The 20,449-nt window shown below is 37.9% G+C and overlaps 1 protein-coding gene across 2 annotated transcripts in view; it reads left to right on the top strand.

Annotated features, from left to right (window-relative positions):
• RB1CC1 (RB1 inducible coiled-coil 1) overlaps positions 1–20,449 on the top strand; it is a 146,284-nt gene that overhangs the window by 56,890 nt on the left and 68,945 nt on the right. For both annotated transcript variants that reach the window (XM_063451396.1, XM_063451397.1), the window contains exons 9-12: positions 9,745–9,931; positions 15,523–15,604; positions 17,277–17,338; positions 17,583–17,686. In XM_063451396.1, the coding sequence (XP_063307466.1) occupies positions 9,745–9,931; positions 15,523–15,604; positions 17,277–17,338; positions 17,583–17,686 (435 nt within the window). The remainder of the gene's footprint in view (positions 1–9,744; positions 9,932–15,522; positions 15,605–17,276; positions 17,339–17,582; positions 17,687–20,449) is intronic.

The raw sequence follows: 20,449 nt of genomic DNA on the forward strand, positions 1-20,449 counted from the left end.
AGATGTAATTTACCTTAAATAATTGTATCTCAATCTCTAAATTGAACTTTAATCACATACAGGAGGCTCTTGCAGGGTCTAGCACGTTATTAACATAGCAGGGGATAATGAAATCTTAATTAAACAGAATTTGCAATAAAGAAAGCCTAAATAGGGCTCTCTTTACAGGAAGTGTTTATGGAAGGCTGTGCAAGTCACATGCAGGGAGGTGTGACTAGGGATCATAAACAAAGGGATTTAACTCCTAAATGGCAGAAGATTGAGCAGTGAGGCTGCAGGGGCATGTTCTATACACCAAAACTGCTTCATTAAGCTAAAGTTGTTCAGGTGACTATAGTGTCCCTTTAATAAAAAAATACAGTTAGAATGAAATTACATATGCATATATACATACAATATAAGGTGGAGTATCTTCTTGTTTAAAACGAATTTAAAACAACCTAGAGATAAAGCAAAAAAAACCACATAATAGTGCAATATTGTCTAAATCTCCTATGAACGTCAGGGAAGTATGTGGAAATAAACTCACAAAGCAGGAGCCTGTAAAGTAAGGCTCAATCTTCCAGCGTTGTGGGATTTAGGTTCCCACTCCCTTCTTTCTACTGCCCAGAGGTGATGAATAAGGTGATGTCCTCTCACAGGTAAGTTTAAATAGTAAAAAGTGCTTTATTGATAAAGTGCACAAAAAGTATAAAAATCACAAGACCTTACGGTTGAAGGAAATCTTGTAGAGATTGTCTCTGATAGCAAAACGCGTTTCGCCTCCTATGGAGGCTTCCTCAGTTGCTGTGGGTCCTTGCTGTAGGTTTTCTTTATATGTAGTTTGAATTTCGCGCCCTTTTTCTGGCTTGAGTGCTCGATCGCGGTATTTTTTACTTCCGCGTTCCACGGGTGGAACGCATTAGTTCAGTCATTTCCGGTTTCGGCTCTTGCGTTCCAACGGTGGAACGCATGCGTTGGTTCCGATTTCTCTGTATTGGGACGTGCCTCTGCGTTCTACTTGGTTTCATTTTCGGCTGGTAGTCCATTATGCCCTTAATGAGTCTCATAAAAAGCTGGCAGTCCATTTTAAATAATTGTCATTGTGCAAATAAGTCTCTCAAAACGGAGTTTAAATGGAGAGAATAAAATGAAGTAAATACATATTCTAGATTCAAAATTTACATAAATATAATATAGAAAAACTTATAAATGACCAGGAAATATAAAATTATACACTTTAAAATTACTATATAGATCTGGTTTAAAAAAGAGAACTAAATGGATAAGACATGTGAATGAAAAAGTGCTGATAGTAAGGCAAGAATAAAATGAGCTTAAAAGCATTCCCAAAATAGACTTAAAATGAAAAACCTTTATAAAAAACTTAATAAAAAACACCTTCGAAACAATGGTGATGAAGGATGTAGAGAAATTTGGAAAAATTAACAAATATAAACATAATTTATCGATAAAAGGAAAAAAAGCTTTAAAAGAAATTAAAAATAATGACCAATTAGTGATCAAACCCGCTGACAAGGGGGGAGGGACGGTAATTCTGGATAAAGATTCATACATTAAAGAAGCAGATAGAATACTTTCGGATTCCTCGACCTATCAGAAATTAACACATAACCCTACGAATGAAACCATAAAAATCTTTAAGCAGTATGTGGAGAAAGGAAAAAACTTAGGAATCCTTACAGACAAAGAGGCAGACTATCTGTGGATAGACAACCCCAAAATACCGGTCTTTTATCTATTACCTAAAATTCATAAAGATATAATCAATCCCCCAGGAAGACCAATTATATCTGGCATAGATTCAATCTCTACTAGAATTTCCGAGTATATAGATACCATCCTCCAGCCAATTGTCAGAAAAAATCCCACATATCTTAAGGATACTATTCATGTCCTACAGATTTTAGAAAAAACAAAATGGATAGAAGGCAACAGATTAGTCACGTGTGACGTAACTGCGCTATATAGTATCATACCCCATAATAAAGGAATAGCAGCAGTGAAACATTTTTCGATTTTAAAGAAGAGCAAATACAGTACATCTTGGAAGGAATCTCACTAATTTTAACCCATAATTATTTTTGGTTTGAGAATACTTTTTACCTACAAATCTGTGGAACGGCAATGGGCACCAAATTCGCCCCAAGCTATGCCAACCTTTTCATGGCATTTTGGGAAGAAGCATTTGTACTCCAAGGACATCCATGGGGGGCGAGTTTGGTGTCCTATTGTCGTTTCATAGATGATATCTTTTTTATATGGACTGGCACTTTAGAGGCTCTACAAGAATTCATTTTATATCTTAATACTAACAACTATGGAATCAATTTAACTAGCACTTATAGTGAACATAATATTAATTTTTTGGACCTTGACATCAGGATTCAAGACGCCATGATAGTTACCAAAAACTACTTCAAACCAGTGGATGCCAATAGTTATATCGACACCAGTAGCTGTCACCATAAACCCTGGCTAAGCAACGCCCCTAGGAGCCAATTTTTAAGGATTCGCCGCAACTGTAAATTAGACAGTGACTACTTAGAGCAAGCCCAGTACATTAAACAGCAATTTATGGAAAAGGGATATAACGAAACATCTTTGAATCAAGACTTAGAAGATGTAGGTAAACTAAAAAGAAGCCAACTTATCCAATACAAACCAACACCAATGAAGTTCCTTTCATTTGTAACTTTAACGGACATAATAAACGTATAAATAAGACCATAAATAAATATTGGCACTTATTAAAAGACGATCCAATTTTATATAAAATTTTACCTTCAAAACCTAGGATCACATACAGAGGAGCAAACAATTTTAAAAATATACTAGTTAAGAGTCACCTAAAACCCACAAAACCTAAGCATTTTATTCAGGATCTTAAAGGATTCTATGGTTGTGGCACATGTCTCCCATGTAGAACAACTAAACAAACAAAAAGACATCTTGAAGACTTGGAGAGTATTATTCAGAAACCGTATACTATAAAAGACCATCTCACGTGCCACTCCAAGGGTATCTTATATATTTTAAAATGCCCTTGTAATCTGCTCTATGTAGGGAGAACCATTAGACCTCTCAAAGTTAGAATCGCCGAACACATTCGGAACATTAAAAATGTCTTGGAAACCCATAGAGTGTCGCAGCATTTCAAAGAAACTCATAATCAAAACCCAGAGAATTTATTTTTCTGTGCGATTAAGGAAGTGAAACGAGACTGGAGAGGGGGAAATTATATTAAAACATTAGGGAAAGAAGAAATGAAATTCATATATACTTTTAAAACTCTTATCCCCCATGGCCTTAATTTATATTTTGAGGTTTGTCACTTTTAAATATCCAGTTCCTTTTAAAGCATGTTTTTTTATAAAGGTTTTTCATTTTAAGTCTATTTTGGGAATGCTTTTAAGCTCATTTTATTCTTGCCTTACTATCAGCACTTTTTCATTCACATGTCTTATCCATTTAGTTCTCTTTTTTAAACCAGATCTATATAGTAATTTTAAAGTGTATAATTTTATATTTCCTGGTCATTTATAAGTTTTTCTATATTATATTTATGTAAATTTTGAATCTAGAATATGTATTTACTTCATTTTATTCTCTCCATTTAAACTCCGTTTTGAGAGACTTATTTGCACAATGACAATTATTTAAAATGGACTGCCAGCTTTTTATGAGACTCATTAAGGGCATAATGGACTACCAGCCGAAAATGAAACCAAGTAGAACGCAGAGGCACGTCCCAATACAGAGAAATCGGAACCATAACGCATGCGTTCCACCGTTGGAACGCAAGAGCCGAAACCGGAAATGACTGAACTAATGCGTTCCACCCGTGGAACGCGGAAGTAAAAAATACCGCGATCGAGCACTCAAGCCAGAAAAAGGGCGCGAAATTCAAACTACATATAAAGAAAACCTACAGCAAGGACCCACAGCAACTGAGGAAGCCTCCATAGGAGGCGAAACGCGTTTTGCTATCAGAGACAATCTCTACAAGATTTCCTTCAACCGTAAGGTCTTGTGATTTTTATACTTTTTGTGCACTTTATCAATAAAGCACTTTTTACTATTTAAACTTACCTGTGAGAGGACATCACCTTATTCATCACCTCTGGGCAGTAGAAAGAAGGGAGTGGGAACCTAAATCCCACAACGCTGGAAGATTGAGCCTTACTTTACAGGCTCCTGCTTTGTGAGTTTATTTCCACATACTTCCCTGACGTTCATAGGAGATTTAGACAATATTGCACTATTATGTGTTTTTTTTTGCTTTATCTCTAGGTTGTTTTAAATTCGTTTTAAACAAGAAGATACTCCACCTTATATTGTATGTATATTCTGTTTGTTGTGAGGGCGAAGGGTACTCACTAAGGTGTATGAGAATCTCTTGGTTTATTTTAACATATGTGTGTTCCACTGGTAATACTGTATTTCTTTTAGTTTACATATGCATATATAATTTATATTAAATTTTGTTTCAATATTTTATTTATTTATTTTATTATTTTATTTATTTATTTTATTATTTTATTTATTTATTATTTTAATTATACGTATTTATATATAATATATATACCGTATATACTCGAGTATAAGCCGAGTTTTTCAGCACATTTTTTGTGCTGAAAAAACCCAACTCGGCTTATACTCGAGTCAGAGTCTGTATTATGGCAATTTGCATTGCCATAATACAGACCGGGGGAGAGGGGGGCTGGCAGAGCTGTACTTACCTGTCCTGCAGCTCCTGTCAGCTCTCTCCTCCTCCGCGCCGTCCGTTCAGCACCTCGGTCAGCTCCCAGTGTAAGTCTCGCGAGAGCCGCGGCTCTCGCGAGACTTACACTGGGAGCTGACAGAGGGAGCTGCACAGACCGCGCGGAGGAGGAGGGAGCTGACAGGAGCTGCAGGACAGGTAAGTACAGCTCTGCCAGCCCCCCTCTCCCTCCCACTGAACTACCAATTACACTGGACCACCAGCGAAGGAGCCCCCCTCCCTGCTATGTATCAAGCAGGGATGGGGGACGAAAAAAAATATAATAAAAAAAATAAAAATTAATAATAATTCAGTTAAATAATAAATAATAATAATAAAAAAATATAATATTAAAAAATAAAATAATAATTAATAAAATAATTAATAATATATCAAAATGCCCACCCCCACCAACACATACACATACACACACTGCATCACACACACTCACACTTCATTCATATACACACACACTGCACTCACACACACTGCACTCATACACACACACTGCATTCATTATATACACACACTGGAAATAAATATTCAATTAATATATACGCACACACACTTCACTCATACGCGCACACACTGCACTCACACACTCACACACACACACACACACTGCACTCATACACAATCACTGCATTCATACACGCACTGCATTCATACGCACACACTGCATTCATTATATACACACACTGTAAATAAATATTCAATTAATATAATTTTTTTAGGATCTAATTTTATTTAGAAATTTACCAGTAGCTGCTGCATTTCCCACCCTAGTCTTATACTCGAGTCAATAAGTTTTCCCAGTTTTTTGGGGTAAAATTAGGGGCCTCGGCTTATATTCGGGTCGGCTTATACTCGAGTATATACGGTATGTACATCTATTATATATATATATATATATATATATATATATATATATATATAAATATTATATATGTAACGTCATACTAAGTGTATTTTAATATTAATATATATACTTATATTAATATTAAAATACACTTTGTATGACGTTACATATATATAATATTTATATATATTATATATATATATATATATATATATATATATATATATATATATATATATATATGCATTTTATTTATTTATTTATTTTTAAATTCTTTATTTTTGCAGTGCGTATAGTGGTCACAAGCATACATATGGTACCCCAACGGCAATCCATATGCTGATTTCAAGACATTAGTTACAATGGGAGGTAGATGGACCACGCACTTTTTTTTTTTTTTTTAGATATTACATAAAGATAACAAGCTAAAGGTGTCGCTTTATGGTATAACATTGCGTTTAAGTGAACTAGTTGCACATCAGATTGTAGTTATATTGCATTAACAGGTTAGACAAGAAATGTTAAAGACATAGTTGTGTTCCATGCTTGAGGAGGGAACGATTATGGTGTCATATACTGCCTGCTATCTATGAGTACAGGAGTCAAACTGACTATTGCCACAATGAATGGGTTAATCTAAGACATGGGGTTGCTTGTACATGACACAGACTGGTAATCAGGTTATCAGTTTAAGAAAAGATCTGCTTGATTTTGCGGTATATCATGCTGTAATAAGTGAAACCACCGTTGTTGACACCGTCCACATACCTGTCTCAGTCCATTGTACTGCAGTGACAGTCTGTTTCGTGGTGTTTTGTCTGAGGCTGGGATCAGCCATCCCGGGGGATCTAGGGACGTTAAGACCCCTGTGGGTACCGTTCGCCGTCTCTGATCTCCCGCTCCGGCTATTGCCCTCTCTCCACGCGGTATGAAGGCAGGTTCGTATGCGTGCTTGTTAGGTAGGTGCGATGTTCCATAGACTGTTTCTGCCTGCTGCGGCTGTGATGTCTCGTGCAGGTTGCAGTGCCGCCATTTTGGTGGTCAGGCGCGTGGTGCACAGTTCCGGGTAGGCTTGGTGTTATGCCTTTGTCGGTCGGACTCTCCCTCCGGTGGGGACCGGGATGACCCCCCCGGTCTATGGGGGGGGGGGGGAAAGCGAGGCCTGCAAGGCGCATCGCAAGGCTGTCGCGTGGGAGCCAGGTTCTCAAACAGGACGGCGGCCGTCCGTCCCGCTCTCCACCCTCGTAGGCCGCAGTCCCCGAAGTCTCCTTTCACCCACAGGTGGCTTCGAGACTCCCGATCTCAGGGACCGCGGTAGCTCCGGCTTCTGCCCGGACACGTGAGATGACTTTTGGTCACCCAGAGTACTTTCCTTGTCGAGTTTTGTGCCGCAGGGGACCAAGTTTGCCAGGAGCCTCTCCGGCCTGCGACCGGTCAGCATGGCGGTCAGTCCCTGCCCCCCCCATTTAATTTATTTTTAAACATGTTTAATTGTTTTTTTTTACACTACCTACCAGCAGGGGGATTGTCTGATATTTCAAACAGTCCCCCTGCTGGCAGATCCATAGCCAGCTATAGGGGGCCATGTGATCGCTCTTTGAGAGCGATCACATGGCCCCCGGGGGCCTCATTTGCCGGAGGGGGGCTGCCTGGGCTGTCAGGCAGCCCCCCAGAAGAGGATCGCGGCGGAGGTGAGTACACCTCTGCTCCTGGGGCTAAAAGCCGTTACGACGTACCATGCCGCCGCAACGGCTTTAAAGCCCATTTAATGCGGGCCGTAACGTCGTGCTATATAAATAAATACTAAGTTTCTCCGCCCACTCCAGTTGTAGACTACTGGTGGAGGCAAGAACACTTCACACAATTTCCCCAGAAATTGTAGCTTTTCTAGTTTAAATTTAAACCGTCAAAACTATTTAATTTTGAATGGAAGAACACTGCCAGGGGAAACCAGACACTGTAACATCTTCATTAAGATGAAGCAGTTATGATGCCTGTAGGGTTCCTTTAATACTCTTGAGGGGACTTTGTGTAGTTGGTGATTGGGAAGGTAAGGGTGTTGAGTGATTTTTGGTGAGGCAGCCAATAGTGAAATTTGAGCAATGTTTCATGAGGACAGAAAGCTCTACAGTGATTCTAATGATACAGAGGTCAGCTATCAATCCATTCCATAAACAATGGTGATTGCATTCCAGCAATTTATGAGATCTATATGCTGGGATCACTGCATATGGATAAAATCTCTAGGGGATTGCCTGGTTTGTTCCTAGCACATCCCGTTACTCCCTCTACTTAGGGAATGGCAATAAACCTTTGAATGTATAAAATATCCGTACAATTTAATTTGTTGTCAAGCAATGGTGTGGTAATTTGAGGTGATTGTGGACATCTGCCAAGAAAAATATGTGGTTCTCTACCGCTGCACTGTTCTCATATTATCAAGTGCACAGTGTTGAACATAAGAAATACATTTTATTTAAGGTTGTTACTTATATTTCAACATCTATTTGAACCACATTCCTTTCTTAAGCATAAAAAGCTGCGATGCTAAACTATATGGAAGTAGTAACAGCCAAGGATAACATATTGAAACAATTGATACCTCCCACCCACAATTACATTACTGCTACACAAAATTCCCTGTAATTAATATACATTACATATAGTCGCCTAATAAATAAAATCTTTTTTTTTTTTTTTATTCCTTATTGTTGGTGCATGTGTAAAACATAACATTCGCAGGTGCCACTTCCATGTGGTCAAGTATTAACAGTTAAACATCTGACGTGGCATTCAAAACATTTACACATTTTAAGATGATGGTCTGTGTGGTTATAACGGGGTGACCTATCTGTTCGTATTATACCTCCATGTCGTGTGTGGTTCCGTTGGGATGGTAACCCCGCTGTGCATAGGTGACCGGTGAGGTCGCTGAGTGATTTCCTCTATTGGAGAATGGTTTTAGTTAAGTCCTGGTAAAAAGTCAATTGAGACTCCTTGAGTGGGGTCTTGCCTTTGATCGCAGTCATAACGTGCCCCTTGTCTTTGGGTAGGATGCAGCGGACGATGATATCTCCGGCAAGCGTTGTGGTAGCTCTGGGTGGGGTGGGTAGGCAATATATCCCTGCGAAGGTGAGCTTCCTTGCCACTGCAGGGAGTAGTGGGGATTGCATGAGTCTTCTCATATAGTGTGGCAGGTCCTCTTTGGTCACAGAGGCAGGTATGCCTCGGATTTTGATGTGGTTACGTCAGTTTTAAACAAATATGGTTTAAACAAACAATGTAAATTTGGTTGAACTGAATTAGTTGTTAGACAGCTGCCAGTTCTGTGTAGTTATTTGCCTATTTCTGTATTCAATAGCATGTTTTGTTAATTCGTGTCAAGTTTGTCTTTGCATCCAAAGAGGCTAAAATCTGGACTACATTTACTCAAATTAGAAAGCAGTATTGCAAAATCTGGACATTGATAAATCATGTCTGGACTAGTGGCATTCATTATTTAATGAATAACTGTGTCTGTTGCATTAAAATCTAGTGGAAAATGTGCCAATTATTTAAATTAAATTGAAAACATGCAGTTAGAAATGTTTAAAGCAAATATCATTGAATAGGTTAATGAAAATTATACCCGATTTTAAAATTAGTTGTAATCATTTAATTATGTTAAATTTATTTTTATTATATTCTTCAAAATTGATATACAAAAATTATGCAAGCTTATGAAATCCAATTTCACTTATTTTTAAATGTGTTTTCCTGTTTTCCTCGGAGTAGCCAAAGTAAATGTTTGTCAATGTGTTCCTATTGCTTGTTACAATCACCAACTCCGTCCCTGTAACAATTAGATAATGTTTTTGTTTTGTAAAAAGCAGCATTATCTAGTCGTTTTCTTTGTCAATTAATTCTTTAGTGCTCAGAGAAAATCGATGAAACTTTTTTCAGTTGCTTCTCCTTCAAGGTGACCTCCAAGTTCTGTTTACTTTGTGACTATAAATATAATAAATAATTATTTGTGTGTAAATGAGGAAACCTAGTATTATACTTGATGAAAATACAACTCATCTGAAAATGACGATCAACCTAGATCTCTGATACACATTTCAATCCAATTCTTACTTTCTAGATGGTGCTGCTTTGTAATGCTGCATGCTGACCAAGATGTGGAGAAACTACAAGCTTTGTTCAGGGTTTTAAGAGAACTCGTTGAACGAGTTAAGATAGTGGAAGCACTTGGTACAGTTCCTCAGATGTACTGCTTGGCAGTTGTTGAAGTTGTGAGACGGAAGATGTTCATTAAACACTACAGGGAGGTAAGATTATTCACAGTATTTTGTATACAGTTTGTAGATTAAGACAAGTCCGGGTTTTCATCAAGTATTTTCATATAGTATTCCTTAATATTGTAGTTTGTTTCTAATTAAAGGATCACTATAGGGTCAGGAATACAAACATGTATTCCTGACCCTAAAGTTTTAAAACCACCATCTAGCACCCCTGGGCACTCATGCCTCCATAAATTATAGTAAAAATCTTACCGTATTCAAGCCTGAAGCTGTAACTCTGCATGCTGTTAGACTCAGAAAAATAGGCAGTCTGCTGACATCATCAGAAGTGGTAGCCTGATCCAATCACAGTGCTTCCCCATAGGATAGGATGACCCAGGAAGGATCTCTAACAGCCATCTAAGGAGTGACCAGGGAAGTTATCACTAGGCTGTAATGTTCTGCATTTTCTCAGAAAAGACCGTGTTTACAGCAAAAAGCCTGAAGGTAATGATTCTACTCACCAGAACAAATTCAATAAGCTGTAGTTGTTCTGGTGACTAGTGTCCCTTTAAAGCTACATAAATGCAAATTTGGTTTAATCGGTGGTGTTAAGAAACTGATGGGTTGTATTTGAATATTTTATTTTTATACTTCATATTACACTTACACATGAAGATATGTGTATTATTTCAGTTTTATATGTTTAACATTGACATTTGTCAGATTGGTTATGTTGCCTTTGAGACAGTATGGTAGCCCAGGAATGAGAATTACCCCCATGATGGCATACCATTTGCAAAAGAAGACAACCCAAGGTATTGCAAATGGGGTATGTTCAGTCTTTTTTAGTATTCACTTAGTCACAAACACTGGCCAAAGTTAGCTTTCATAATAGTTTTTTTGCATTTTTAACACAAACAAATATAAATACTAACTTTGGCCAGTGTTTGTAACTAAGTGGCTACTAAAAAAGACTGGGCATACCCCATATTGAATAACCTGGGTAGTCTACTTTAAAAAAAAATATATGGTTTGGGGAGGGGGGTGGAGCCAAGCCACGAAGCGGAGAAGTCGCATGAAGCTGAAGCTCCCGTGAAAACAGCAAACCTTTAGCTACTACAGCCCTCAATATCACCCCCCAAAATACTACAAGTGACCGCAAAAGACGGCGAAACCGGTATGGGGTGCAAAACAAAAAAAGCAAAACCCGACCAGCCGAGACAGAGCCAAGACATTGGGGCCCTGTGGAGACAGGCTCGGGAGGCGGCAAGGCCCAAAATGGCCGACCACGCGGACACATACTCCAATTACTTGGACGACTTCTACCAGGAAGAAGACATGCCGACTACTGCACACCTACCTAATCCGGGGACCAAGCCTCCGGACCCGGACAACGCCCCGGTGACCACCTCTGTGCTTAAAACGCTGCTGGCAGGCCTCCAGACCACCCTACAGGCGGACATGGCCGCCCTACGCACTGAACTACAGAGCATTACTGGAAGGCTGGGAACCCTGGAGGACGCCTCTACGGCACGAGATGCGCATATCACTGCAATGCAAGCAGAGATCACCGTCCTACAGCGCAAAACCGAAGACTATGACCGGCGGTTCGCCGCTGCCGAAGAGGAGCGCAGAGCCACTAATATAAAGGTACGGGGGCTGCCGGAAGATATACCAGCGGAGGAGCTGCCACGTTATGTCCGCAGACTCCTGACAGAGATACTCACACCGAAACGGTCCAAGGCTATCCCCATCGAGTCTGTATTCAGGGTCCCGAAACCGGCTAGAGCCCCGACCACCGCCACTCGTGACCTTATAGTCCGCTTCCACCACCGTAAAGATAAGGCCACACTCCAAGCAGCACTAAAAAACAGACCCCAGGTCAATTTCGAAGGCCACTCTTTAACCTTCTTTGCTGACCTAACCGGCGGCACACTAGCATGGCGGGGATCGTTGAAACCCTTCACTGCCCTCCTCAGGCTAAAGGACATTAAATATAGATGGCGCCTTGATAGATCGCTTATAGTCCTGAAGGGCGAAGACAAATTTGTGGTCCACTCGCTTCAAAACGCAAGAGACTTGCAGCACGTCCTGGGAATACCCCAAGAGGCCACACCTGGACCGGCACCCCGGAAAAACCCGAGCCAGCCACACAGATGGGACCCAGAGCGCACCAAGACATTTGTACCACGACGACCTAGACAGGCCCCCTCTGAGGAAACTGGCACTTGAGAAGGCTCGGGAGACCCTTCCCACGCAATCCACATTAACCGGGACTGAATGATACTCAGCTACGGCAGCATGGCAATGTGATCTGCTGGGAGTCACCCCTGCCTCCCAGATGACTTTTTTTCCTTTTTTTTGATCGGTTTATAGATATCTTTATTATTGTTTTACTGTTGAAGTCATTGCTGTTTTTACTGCTATTCCCCAATTGTTAGAATACTACAGCTTAATTAAGTGAGCGCACATACAGGCACCTCCCCTGCCTCAATACACGCTCATATACACGTTGAAACCCACGGGGCTCCTTCCCCCCCTCCCCACCCCGGCCTTGGGTAGCCGCGGGGGAGTGAGCGAAGAGGCAGCGATCGGGTACATCATACCCTACTACTGCAGTAAGCGACGCGCCCAAATATACCAGGATACGCTCTGCTTTATATAAGCTCAAGACATATATTGACCTACCGCATAGTAACACCCGGTGTCTTTTGCTGCACCTGCCAGGTATCACACAAACTATCTTGCCACCCGCATTCACCACATAGGCACAATTATGTGACACACACACTACTGTTACAGACTGAGGTCGCACCACAGCAAAGACTAGCCTACAACATAGGATGTTCCCATTTTTCAACTACGCTATTGCCTTACCATCGCTTATGATCGCTTCATTTAAACAAAAATGTGCACATGTTCTTACCATGCCCTATTGTAATGACTGTATACTACTATAGCGAATGGAATGCCTTTGGGGCACCGCTCGCATACTTGTTAAGCATAAATGCACGAAAAATAAAGAATTAAAAAAAAAAATAATAATATATGGTTTGATGGGGTAAATTACATTGGCCGGCATCAAAAATGTCCCAAATAGGACATGGGTGCATGATGACCAGCTGTGAAAATTCCAAGTTGGAAAAATAGAAGGCGCACCCGCCAAATAAGGTATTTTAGCCCCCAGAGAACGCAATACCCCTATCCATGGGTGGTATCACTGTATGCCGAAGATGTTGCTGAACACATGTTGGGGTGTTCTTTGGCAGTAACCCTTAAAGTTCTCAGTACATGTATTCTTAAATTGCTATGTGTGTCCAAAAAAAATCAATGCTATGTGTCAAAAAAAAAAATCACCAATTATTATTATTATTTTTTTTTAAGTATGCCATAGATTGGTGGTAAAATGGTTGCATGAAAAGAGTCAAAATACCCCAAGTAATACCTTAAGTTGTCTTCTTTTTAAAAAATATATACATGTGAAGGGTTATTCAGGAATTCCTAATCGATATCAGTGTTACAATGTAACTTGTGTTTATTTTGAAAAAAAAATGGTTTGGAAATAGCAAAGAGCTACTTGTACTTATAGCTCTATAAGTTTTCAAAAAAAGCTAAGAACATGTTAACATTGGGTATTTCTAAACTAAGGACAAAATTTAGATACAATTTAGCACGGGTGTTTTTTTGTCGGTTGTAGATGTGTAACAAATTTGGAGGTCAAAGTTCGAAAAAGTGGTTTTGTTTAAATTTTTTCATCATATTTTATAATTTTTTTTAATAGTAAATGATATGATGAAAATAATGGTATGTTTAGAAAGACTATTTAATGGCGAAAAAAACGGTTTATAATATGTGTGGGTACAGTAAATGAGTAAGAGGAAAATTACAGCTAAACACAAACACCGCAGAAATAAAAACAGCCCTAGTCCCAAACGGTTAGAAAATTGAAAAGCGGTCTGGTCACTAAGGGGTTAATCAATGCTTCAAGGAACACTATAGTCACCCAAATTAATTTAGCTAAATAAAGCAGTTTTAGTGCATAGATCATTCCCCTGCAAGTTCACTGCTCAATTCACTGTCATTTAGGAGTTAAATCACTTTGTTTCTGTTTATGCAGCCCTAGCCACACCCCCCCTGGCTATGATTGACAGAGCCTGCATGAAAAAAAAAACTCTTTTCACTTTCAAACAGATGTAATTTATCTTAAATAATTGTATCTCAATCTCTAAATTGAACTTTAATCGCATACAGGAGGCTCTTGCAGGGTCTAGCAAGCTATTAACATAGCAGGGGATAAGAAAATCTTAATTAAACAGAACTTGCAATAAAGAGAGCCTAAATAGGGCTCTCTTTACAGGAAGTGTTTATGGAAGGCTGTGCAAGTCACATGCAAGGAGGTGTGACTAGGGTTCATAAACAAAGGGATTTAACTCCTAAATAGTAGAGGATTGAGCAGTGAGGTTGCAGGGGCATGTTCTATACACCAAAACTGCTTCATTAGGCTAAAGTTGTTCAGGTGACTATAGTGTCCCTTTCATTGACAATTACTTTATTAGACTTATGCTTATTTTAAGTTGTTGACTGGTTATATGTTAATATGGAAATATGCCTCATATCAAGTATTATTCTATGGGTAGTAAATGAAAGGGTTAATATGTTAAATAATAATAAAAAAAAAGTAGCTTGGCAGTTCTACCTCAGATGATGGTAAATTTGACAGGGCAAATTAATCAATGACAAAGAAAAAGAAGAAACAAGAAATCTGACATCATAGTAATAAAGTGCAAAAGCAATATGTTAAATCCAGTTTACTTTAAAAAAAATTTTTTTCAAAAGTAGCAAATTGGTTTACAGTATTACAAATTAACTTAGAGAGAATAGATTTTTTTTTTATTTGCAGAAATAGATCATACACAGTCTGCCCAAAAGCATTTGACAGTAATCTTAAAATTACAACAATACTTGTGTATCTAAAAGCACAAAAACCATTAATAAATAGGCCAGATCAATTGTCAGGACTATCTGTAATGTACAAATAGAAAGAATCTCAGGCACTCACTGTGATTGTTCTTCAAGCAGATTTATTGCAATGTTTCGACCTCTGAGGTCTTTTTCAAGCTTGAAAAATACCTCATAAAGGTCGAAACGTTGCAATAAATCTGCTTGAAGAACAATCACAGTGAGTGCCTGAGATTCTTTCTATTTGTATATATTTCTTGGGTTTTTTTGCTGACCCATGCTCAGTAGCACCCTGTGTTTAATTGTTGTGACTGAGTGCGACCCTATTCCTTTTTTTCATATCTGTAATGTACAACTTATTAAAGCTGAACTATTAGAAGGGGTTATAATGGAAAAAGGGCTAGTAGGTGGCTGGAAGAATGCACACACCTGTGCAAGTCTACAAATAGCAGATAAGCCTAAGAAGACAGCACTGCTTATTTCTAATAGAGTTCCATACCAAGCTGTTACTACTTCATTATGCCATGAATTATATTGCCTTGAGCAGTAGTTGTTTTGTTGCTTTTGTTAATGTTGTGATCATTGGTAAATGCTTCTAATATTTATATTAATTGTAAAACTTTGTAAAAGCTAACGTTGTTGACTTATTTTGTTATTTTTTATTAATTTCTCTGTAGTGGGCAAATGCTTTAGTAAAAGATGGAAAGACTTTGTACGAAACAGAGAAGTCAAAAAGGGAATCTTTTGGGAAATTGTTTCGTAAGTACACCTCTTTATTGGTTCTCTGCTGGTGTTTCGCTCTGGCAGTCTATTAATATTCCTTCCCTCTATTCCATCCCTTAAGCCAGGTGTATAATTTTATTAATGTTATCTATTTTTTATTTTTAAACTCGTAAGACAATGGTTTTCAACCACACTGTCTCATAATCTCATGAAATTGTGTCTTCTGCCAGTAATAGTCTTTAAGTTGCTCAATGGCTGCCACATGGTACTGTTACTCAAAATGGATGGCCACTGACAGGCTGAGACTGTCAACTATTGCTTTAAGCCAACACAGACACCCAAAGTAACAATTTCTTATCAGTACTGAGGTCAAGCAGAGAACATTCGGCCCATGTAGTCTGCCCGATTGTCTAAATACTTTCATTAGTCAAGACTAGGAAGGAAGACAGAGCGGACAGGCAACGGAGTCTCCAAATATGCTAAATAATTTGAAAACTTTTTGACATCTTAAAGGGACATGCATCACTTTGAGACAACTGTCTAATTTAAAAGCTTAAGCTTTGAATGAGACATTTACTTCACTCTGCAGGCTGAGAATAACAGATAAATGTTTTTTGTTTGTTTTTTGTTTTCCATATTCACCTGCTTCTTCTTTCTTATACTGTCCATGCCCCCCCCCCCCCCCCCCCCCCCCCGGGTGCAAACTGATCTAACCAATCAGTGTCCTATCCTTAGGACTGCTGGGAAAAATGCATTGGGCATGTGTGACCTATTTACTGATGTGCAAGTGGAAGATCTCTTCACATTGCAACATCCTGATGGGGAGAAGAGAAAAAGTGTTATTGCTGTGATTCATGTAGAACAGGATCTGGTGTTAGGTTTCTCTTGAGGCCCAATTCTGTCATCAGTGGACTGGTCTGAAACTAAGATGGATGGGTAAGCAGCAGGGGTGGTAAGGGGGGACTTAGAAACTCCCCAAGTTGAGTCATGCCCTACAATGCAATCTGACCAAGTTTAAAGTATGTTTATAAACATTTATAAACCATACTTTTTTTTTTACTACTACTTAAAGGTTTTATTTGCTTTTTTCTTTTGGTTTGAATATTTGTTTTTGCTTGATGGTTTAAAAAAAAATGACAAGTAATGCATGTTCTTTTATGATGAGATCTAACCCAGAGACTCCAGCTCAAATAACAATTTCATTGAGATTAATATTTTTTTGTTGCATTCTATACTTGAATAGCACTTACCTCAATGATATTTTGTAGTTAAAATCAGGACAAAACAAAGCATAGTAACTATATTCCAAATCATCATATCTAAAAATAATCTGGAAATAATTTTTTATCACGCTTCTCCAATTTTATATATTTTTTAAAATCATTATATGAATGATACACTAAAACTAACTAATCTTTTTTTAGCGTCCACTCAAACATTTTTCTACAAGCAACCTGTTTTCCTTATAAGTTTGTGCATACAATATTTATATTTTATATATATCATTTTTTTTTCTCACCAAAAGGAAATATTACAAAGGATGTATTTGGTTGTAATATCCGTGTCTGATATTTCAAATAACTATCTATTTTATTTCGTTTATACCAGAAATATTCTCACCATGCTAATTTTGTGTAGGCACATGTGATTGCATATTGCATTTACTCTATATAATAATAAATATTATATTTTATTTACATTTATACAGGAAAATCCTATTTACGAAACCGGCTTTTTAGAGGACTTGACTCCTGGCCTTCATCATTCTGTGTATGTATAAGCCAATTTATTGAATATCTGAATTGCTATTGTTATGGACTTTGTAATATTTCAGCATAAAACATCCTTGTTTAAACTGGAGATCGTTTTTGCTCTTTTTTTTTTTTTTCTTCCAACATGAAACCGGCAAAAAGACACATTGTCATGACTAAACAGATGATATGGCTCTCTATTTTATTAAATCTCAATTGTAAAACTCTGTTACATTTATTATTATTTTGTTTGACTTACATAGACTAGAAAGCCAAGGAGATTTGACAGTGAGCTTCCGGAGATATCATTAAATGACCTGCAATTTTTGCAATCTCTTTGTCCTCCCGAAGTCCAACTTTTCCTCAGGTAATATAAGGGTGGATTGTTTTAAAATGAAATTTAATTTACATACAATATGATATGAGCACACATGTGATGACCTACTTAAGTTTAAATTTAAACTGTTTCTATTACAGTACTTTTGGTATTATGTGAGAATGTGAATGTAAAAAAATTAACAATGTGCCTGAAGATTAAAAATAAAAAAATAAAGTATATTCACTTCATCACAGAATTGACCATTACCCACAATGCCATGTGAAACTTAAAAAGGAAAAACGTTATAAGGGGTTATATAAATAATATCACACAACTTCTTATTGAGGGGGGAATTTCGTCTTATTACACATGCTTTGTTTTCAGATGCCATTCACAACAATATCAATTCTAATTAAAATACAATTCAATTATCTGAACAAAGATGCATATCAGCACAAACACTTTACAGCTCTTGAGAAAAACAAACAAAACCCTCTTAATATAGATGAGCTCAGGCGGAGCAATTCATGATGCTATACGTCCTGCATATTGTAGTGGTTAGTCTGCCCAGTCCTTTTTTTTTTGGCTGGCATTATAATGAGATATGATAGGCTGTGTAAAAACGTGGTCCAGCATACCTTGAAATTTCAGCAATCCATGTTTATTGCTGCCATGAGTACATTGTTTTGGCATTTTTCAAGTCTTTGTCAAGCAGTGATTTAAAAAAGGCCAAAACATTGTACCTTTACTTGTATACTGGAAGCCAATTCCTTTATTTGAATACTGGAAGCGATTTAAAAGTGTGCAGGACCATATATTTTTATGTCTGCTGTATACTGTACCACATATACGAGATCAATTATACTCTTATAAGGTATCTTCAATATATAATGGAGCTCACCATTGTTGCCTTTCTAAAAAACCCTGTGGAGAAAGTACCACTGCCAATTGGTGGCTTGGAAAAGTTCTTGTGGTGATTTTGCGGACTTTAATCACTCTGAACGCCAGCATTCTGAGCTGCTCACTAATGTGAGCATGCATTGCTCATACAATAATGTTGAGGGATAACGAATAATTTAAAATTCCTCGCTGTGACCTCCAATGTTAAGAGTAAATGGCCTTGTGCCATGGAAGATTTGAAAGCAGTTTGACAAACGTCCAATGGACTGCACCCATTGCTTCCAAGAACATAATTGCTACACTAAGCTATAGTTCTTGTGCTTAGAGTGTCTCTTTAAATTTGTTGTAATAGTGTGCTCCATGAAATATAAAATGAATTAATAATTGCATAGATCTGTAGATTCCTACTTCATATCTCTTTTTGAGATATATTTTATTCCTCCTATCCTTATTGACAATACACGCTGCTACAATGATGAGTCATAGGATTGGGCAAGTGGTGACCTGGGTGAATATAGATCGTATTAAATTAAAGTTAGATTCAAAAGCAGTGCATATGATGTTTGACATTTTAAATTTTCTGCAAAACAATTTTGGTCCAATATTCATTAAAATACAGATTTATGGTTTGTGTGACTGTACATTCCTATTTCAGCTTTAAGTTTCATCAAGTAAAAGTCCTTTGGGTTTTCCTATAGTTGCCAGCTGGTTATGATGGCTTTTAATTGGTTCCTTTTAGTGATCTATTTAAACTTTTTGTAAATTAGATTTTTTTTTTTATTTAAACAAAACCTAAAAACTGGCAGCTTTTGTTCAGTTATGTGAAAATGTGAAGGTTAAAGTCAAGGTGAAATAGATGCAACTTCCGAAATGTGAAAATGATGCCTTATATAAAACGGGTTATATTAATACAGAAACTTGCAAAAAGCAAAGAAAAATAAAGTAAAATGTATACTGAGCATAATTCCTTTAGGTCTAGAGGAAAATAAACTACTTTACTTTAACTAGAAATGGTACTCTTAAAAAGACATACATCACTTGACAATTTTTTTTTCTTTTTGAACTAGCAACAAACACTTTTAAAAACAAATGTGAGAACCAAAATAAAGCAACAAAAAATTTCTTCAGCCCTTTCTCTTACTTGCCCATCTCAGACCAGTCCACTAATGATAGAAACAGGTCACAAGTGTGCAGGAGAGAGAAAGCAGACAAAATATAAAGCTTTTGAATGAAACACTTGTCTCAAAGTGATGCATGTATACCGTATATACTCGAGTATAAGCCGACCCGAAATATAAGCCGAGGCCCCTAATTTTACCCCCAAAAAATGGGAAAACGTATTGACTCGAGTATAAGACTAGAGTGGGAAATGCAGCAGCTACTGGTAAATGTCTAAATAAAATTAGATCCTAAAAAAATTATATTAATTGAATATTTATTTACAGTGTGTGTATATAATGAATGCAGTGTGTGTGTATGAGTGCAGTGTGTGATGCAAAGTGTGATGCAGAGCCTTGGTGGGGGGTGAGCATTTTTATTATTTATTTTTAATTATTATAGTTGTAATATTTATTTTTTGTTATATTAATATTCTTTTTTTTATTTTTATTTTTTTATTATAATTAATATTTTATTATTTACATTTTTATTTTATTTTTTCGTCCCCCCTCCCTGCTTGATACATGGCAGGTAGGGGGGCTCTCACTCCCTGGTGGTCCAGTGGCATTGGCAGTTCAGTGGAGGGGGGCTGGCAGGAAGCACTTACCTCTCCTGCAGCTCCTGTCAGCTCCCTTCTCCTCCACGCTGGTCCGTGCAGCTCCTACTGTAAGCCTCGCGAGAGCCGCACTATGGCCCCGCGGCTCTCGCAAGATTTACATTGGGAGCTGACAGAGGTGCTGAATGGACCAGCGC

Source organism: Pelobates fuscus, chromosome 4, assembly GCF_036172605.1.
Source record: "Pelobates fuscus isolate aPelFus1 chromosome 4, aPelFus1.pri, whole genome shotgun sequence".
Classification (NCBI taxonomy): Eukaryota; Metazoa; Chordata; class Amphibia; order Anura; family Pelobatidae; genus Pelobates; species Pelobates fuscus.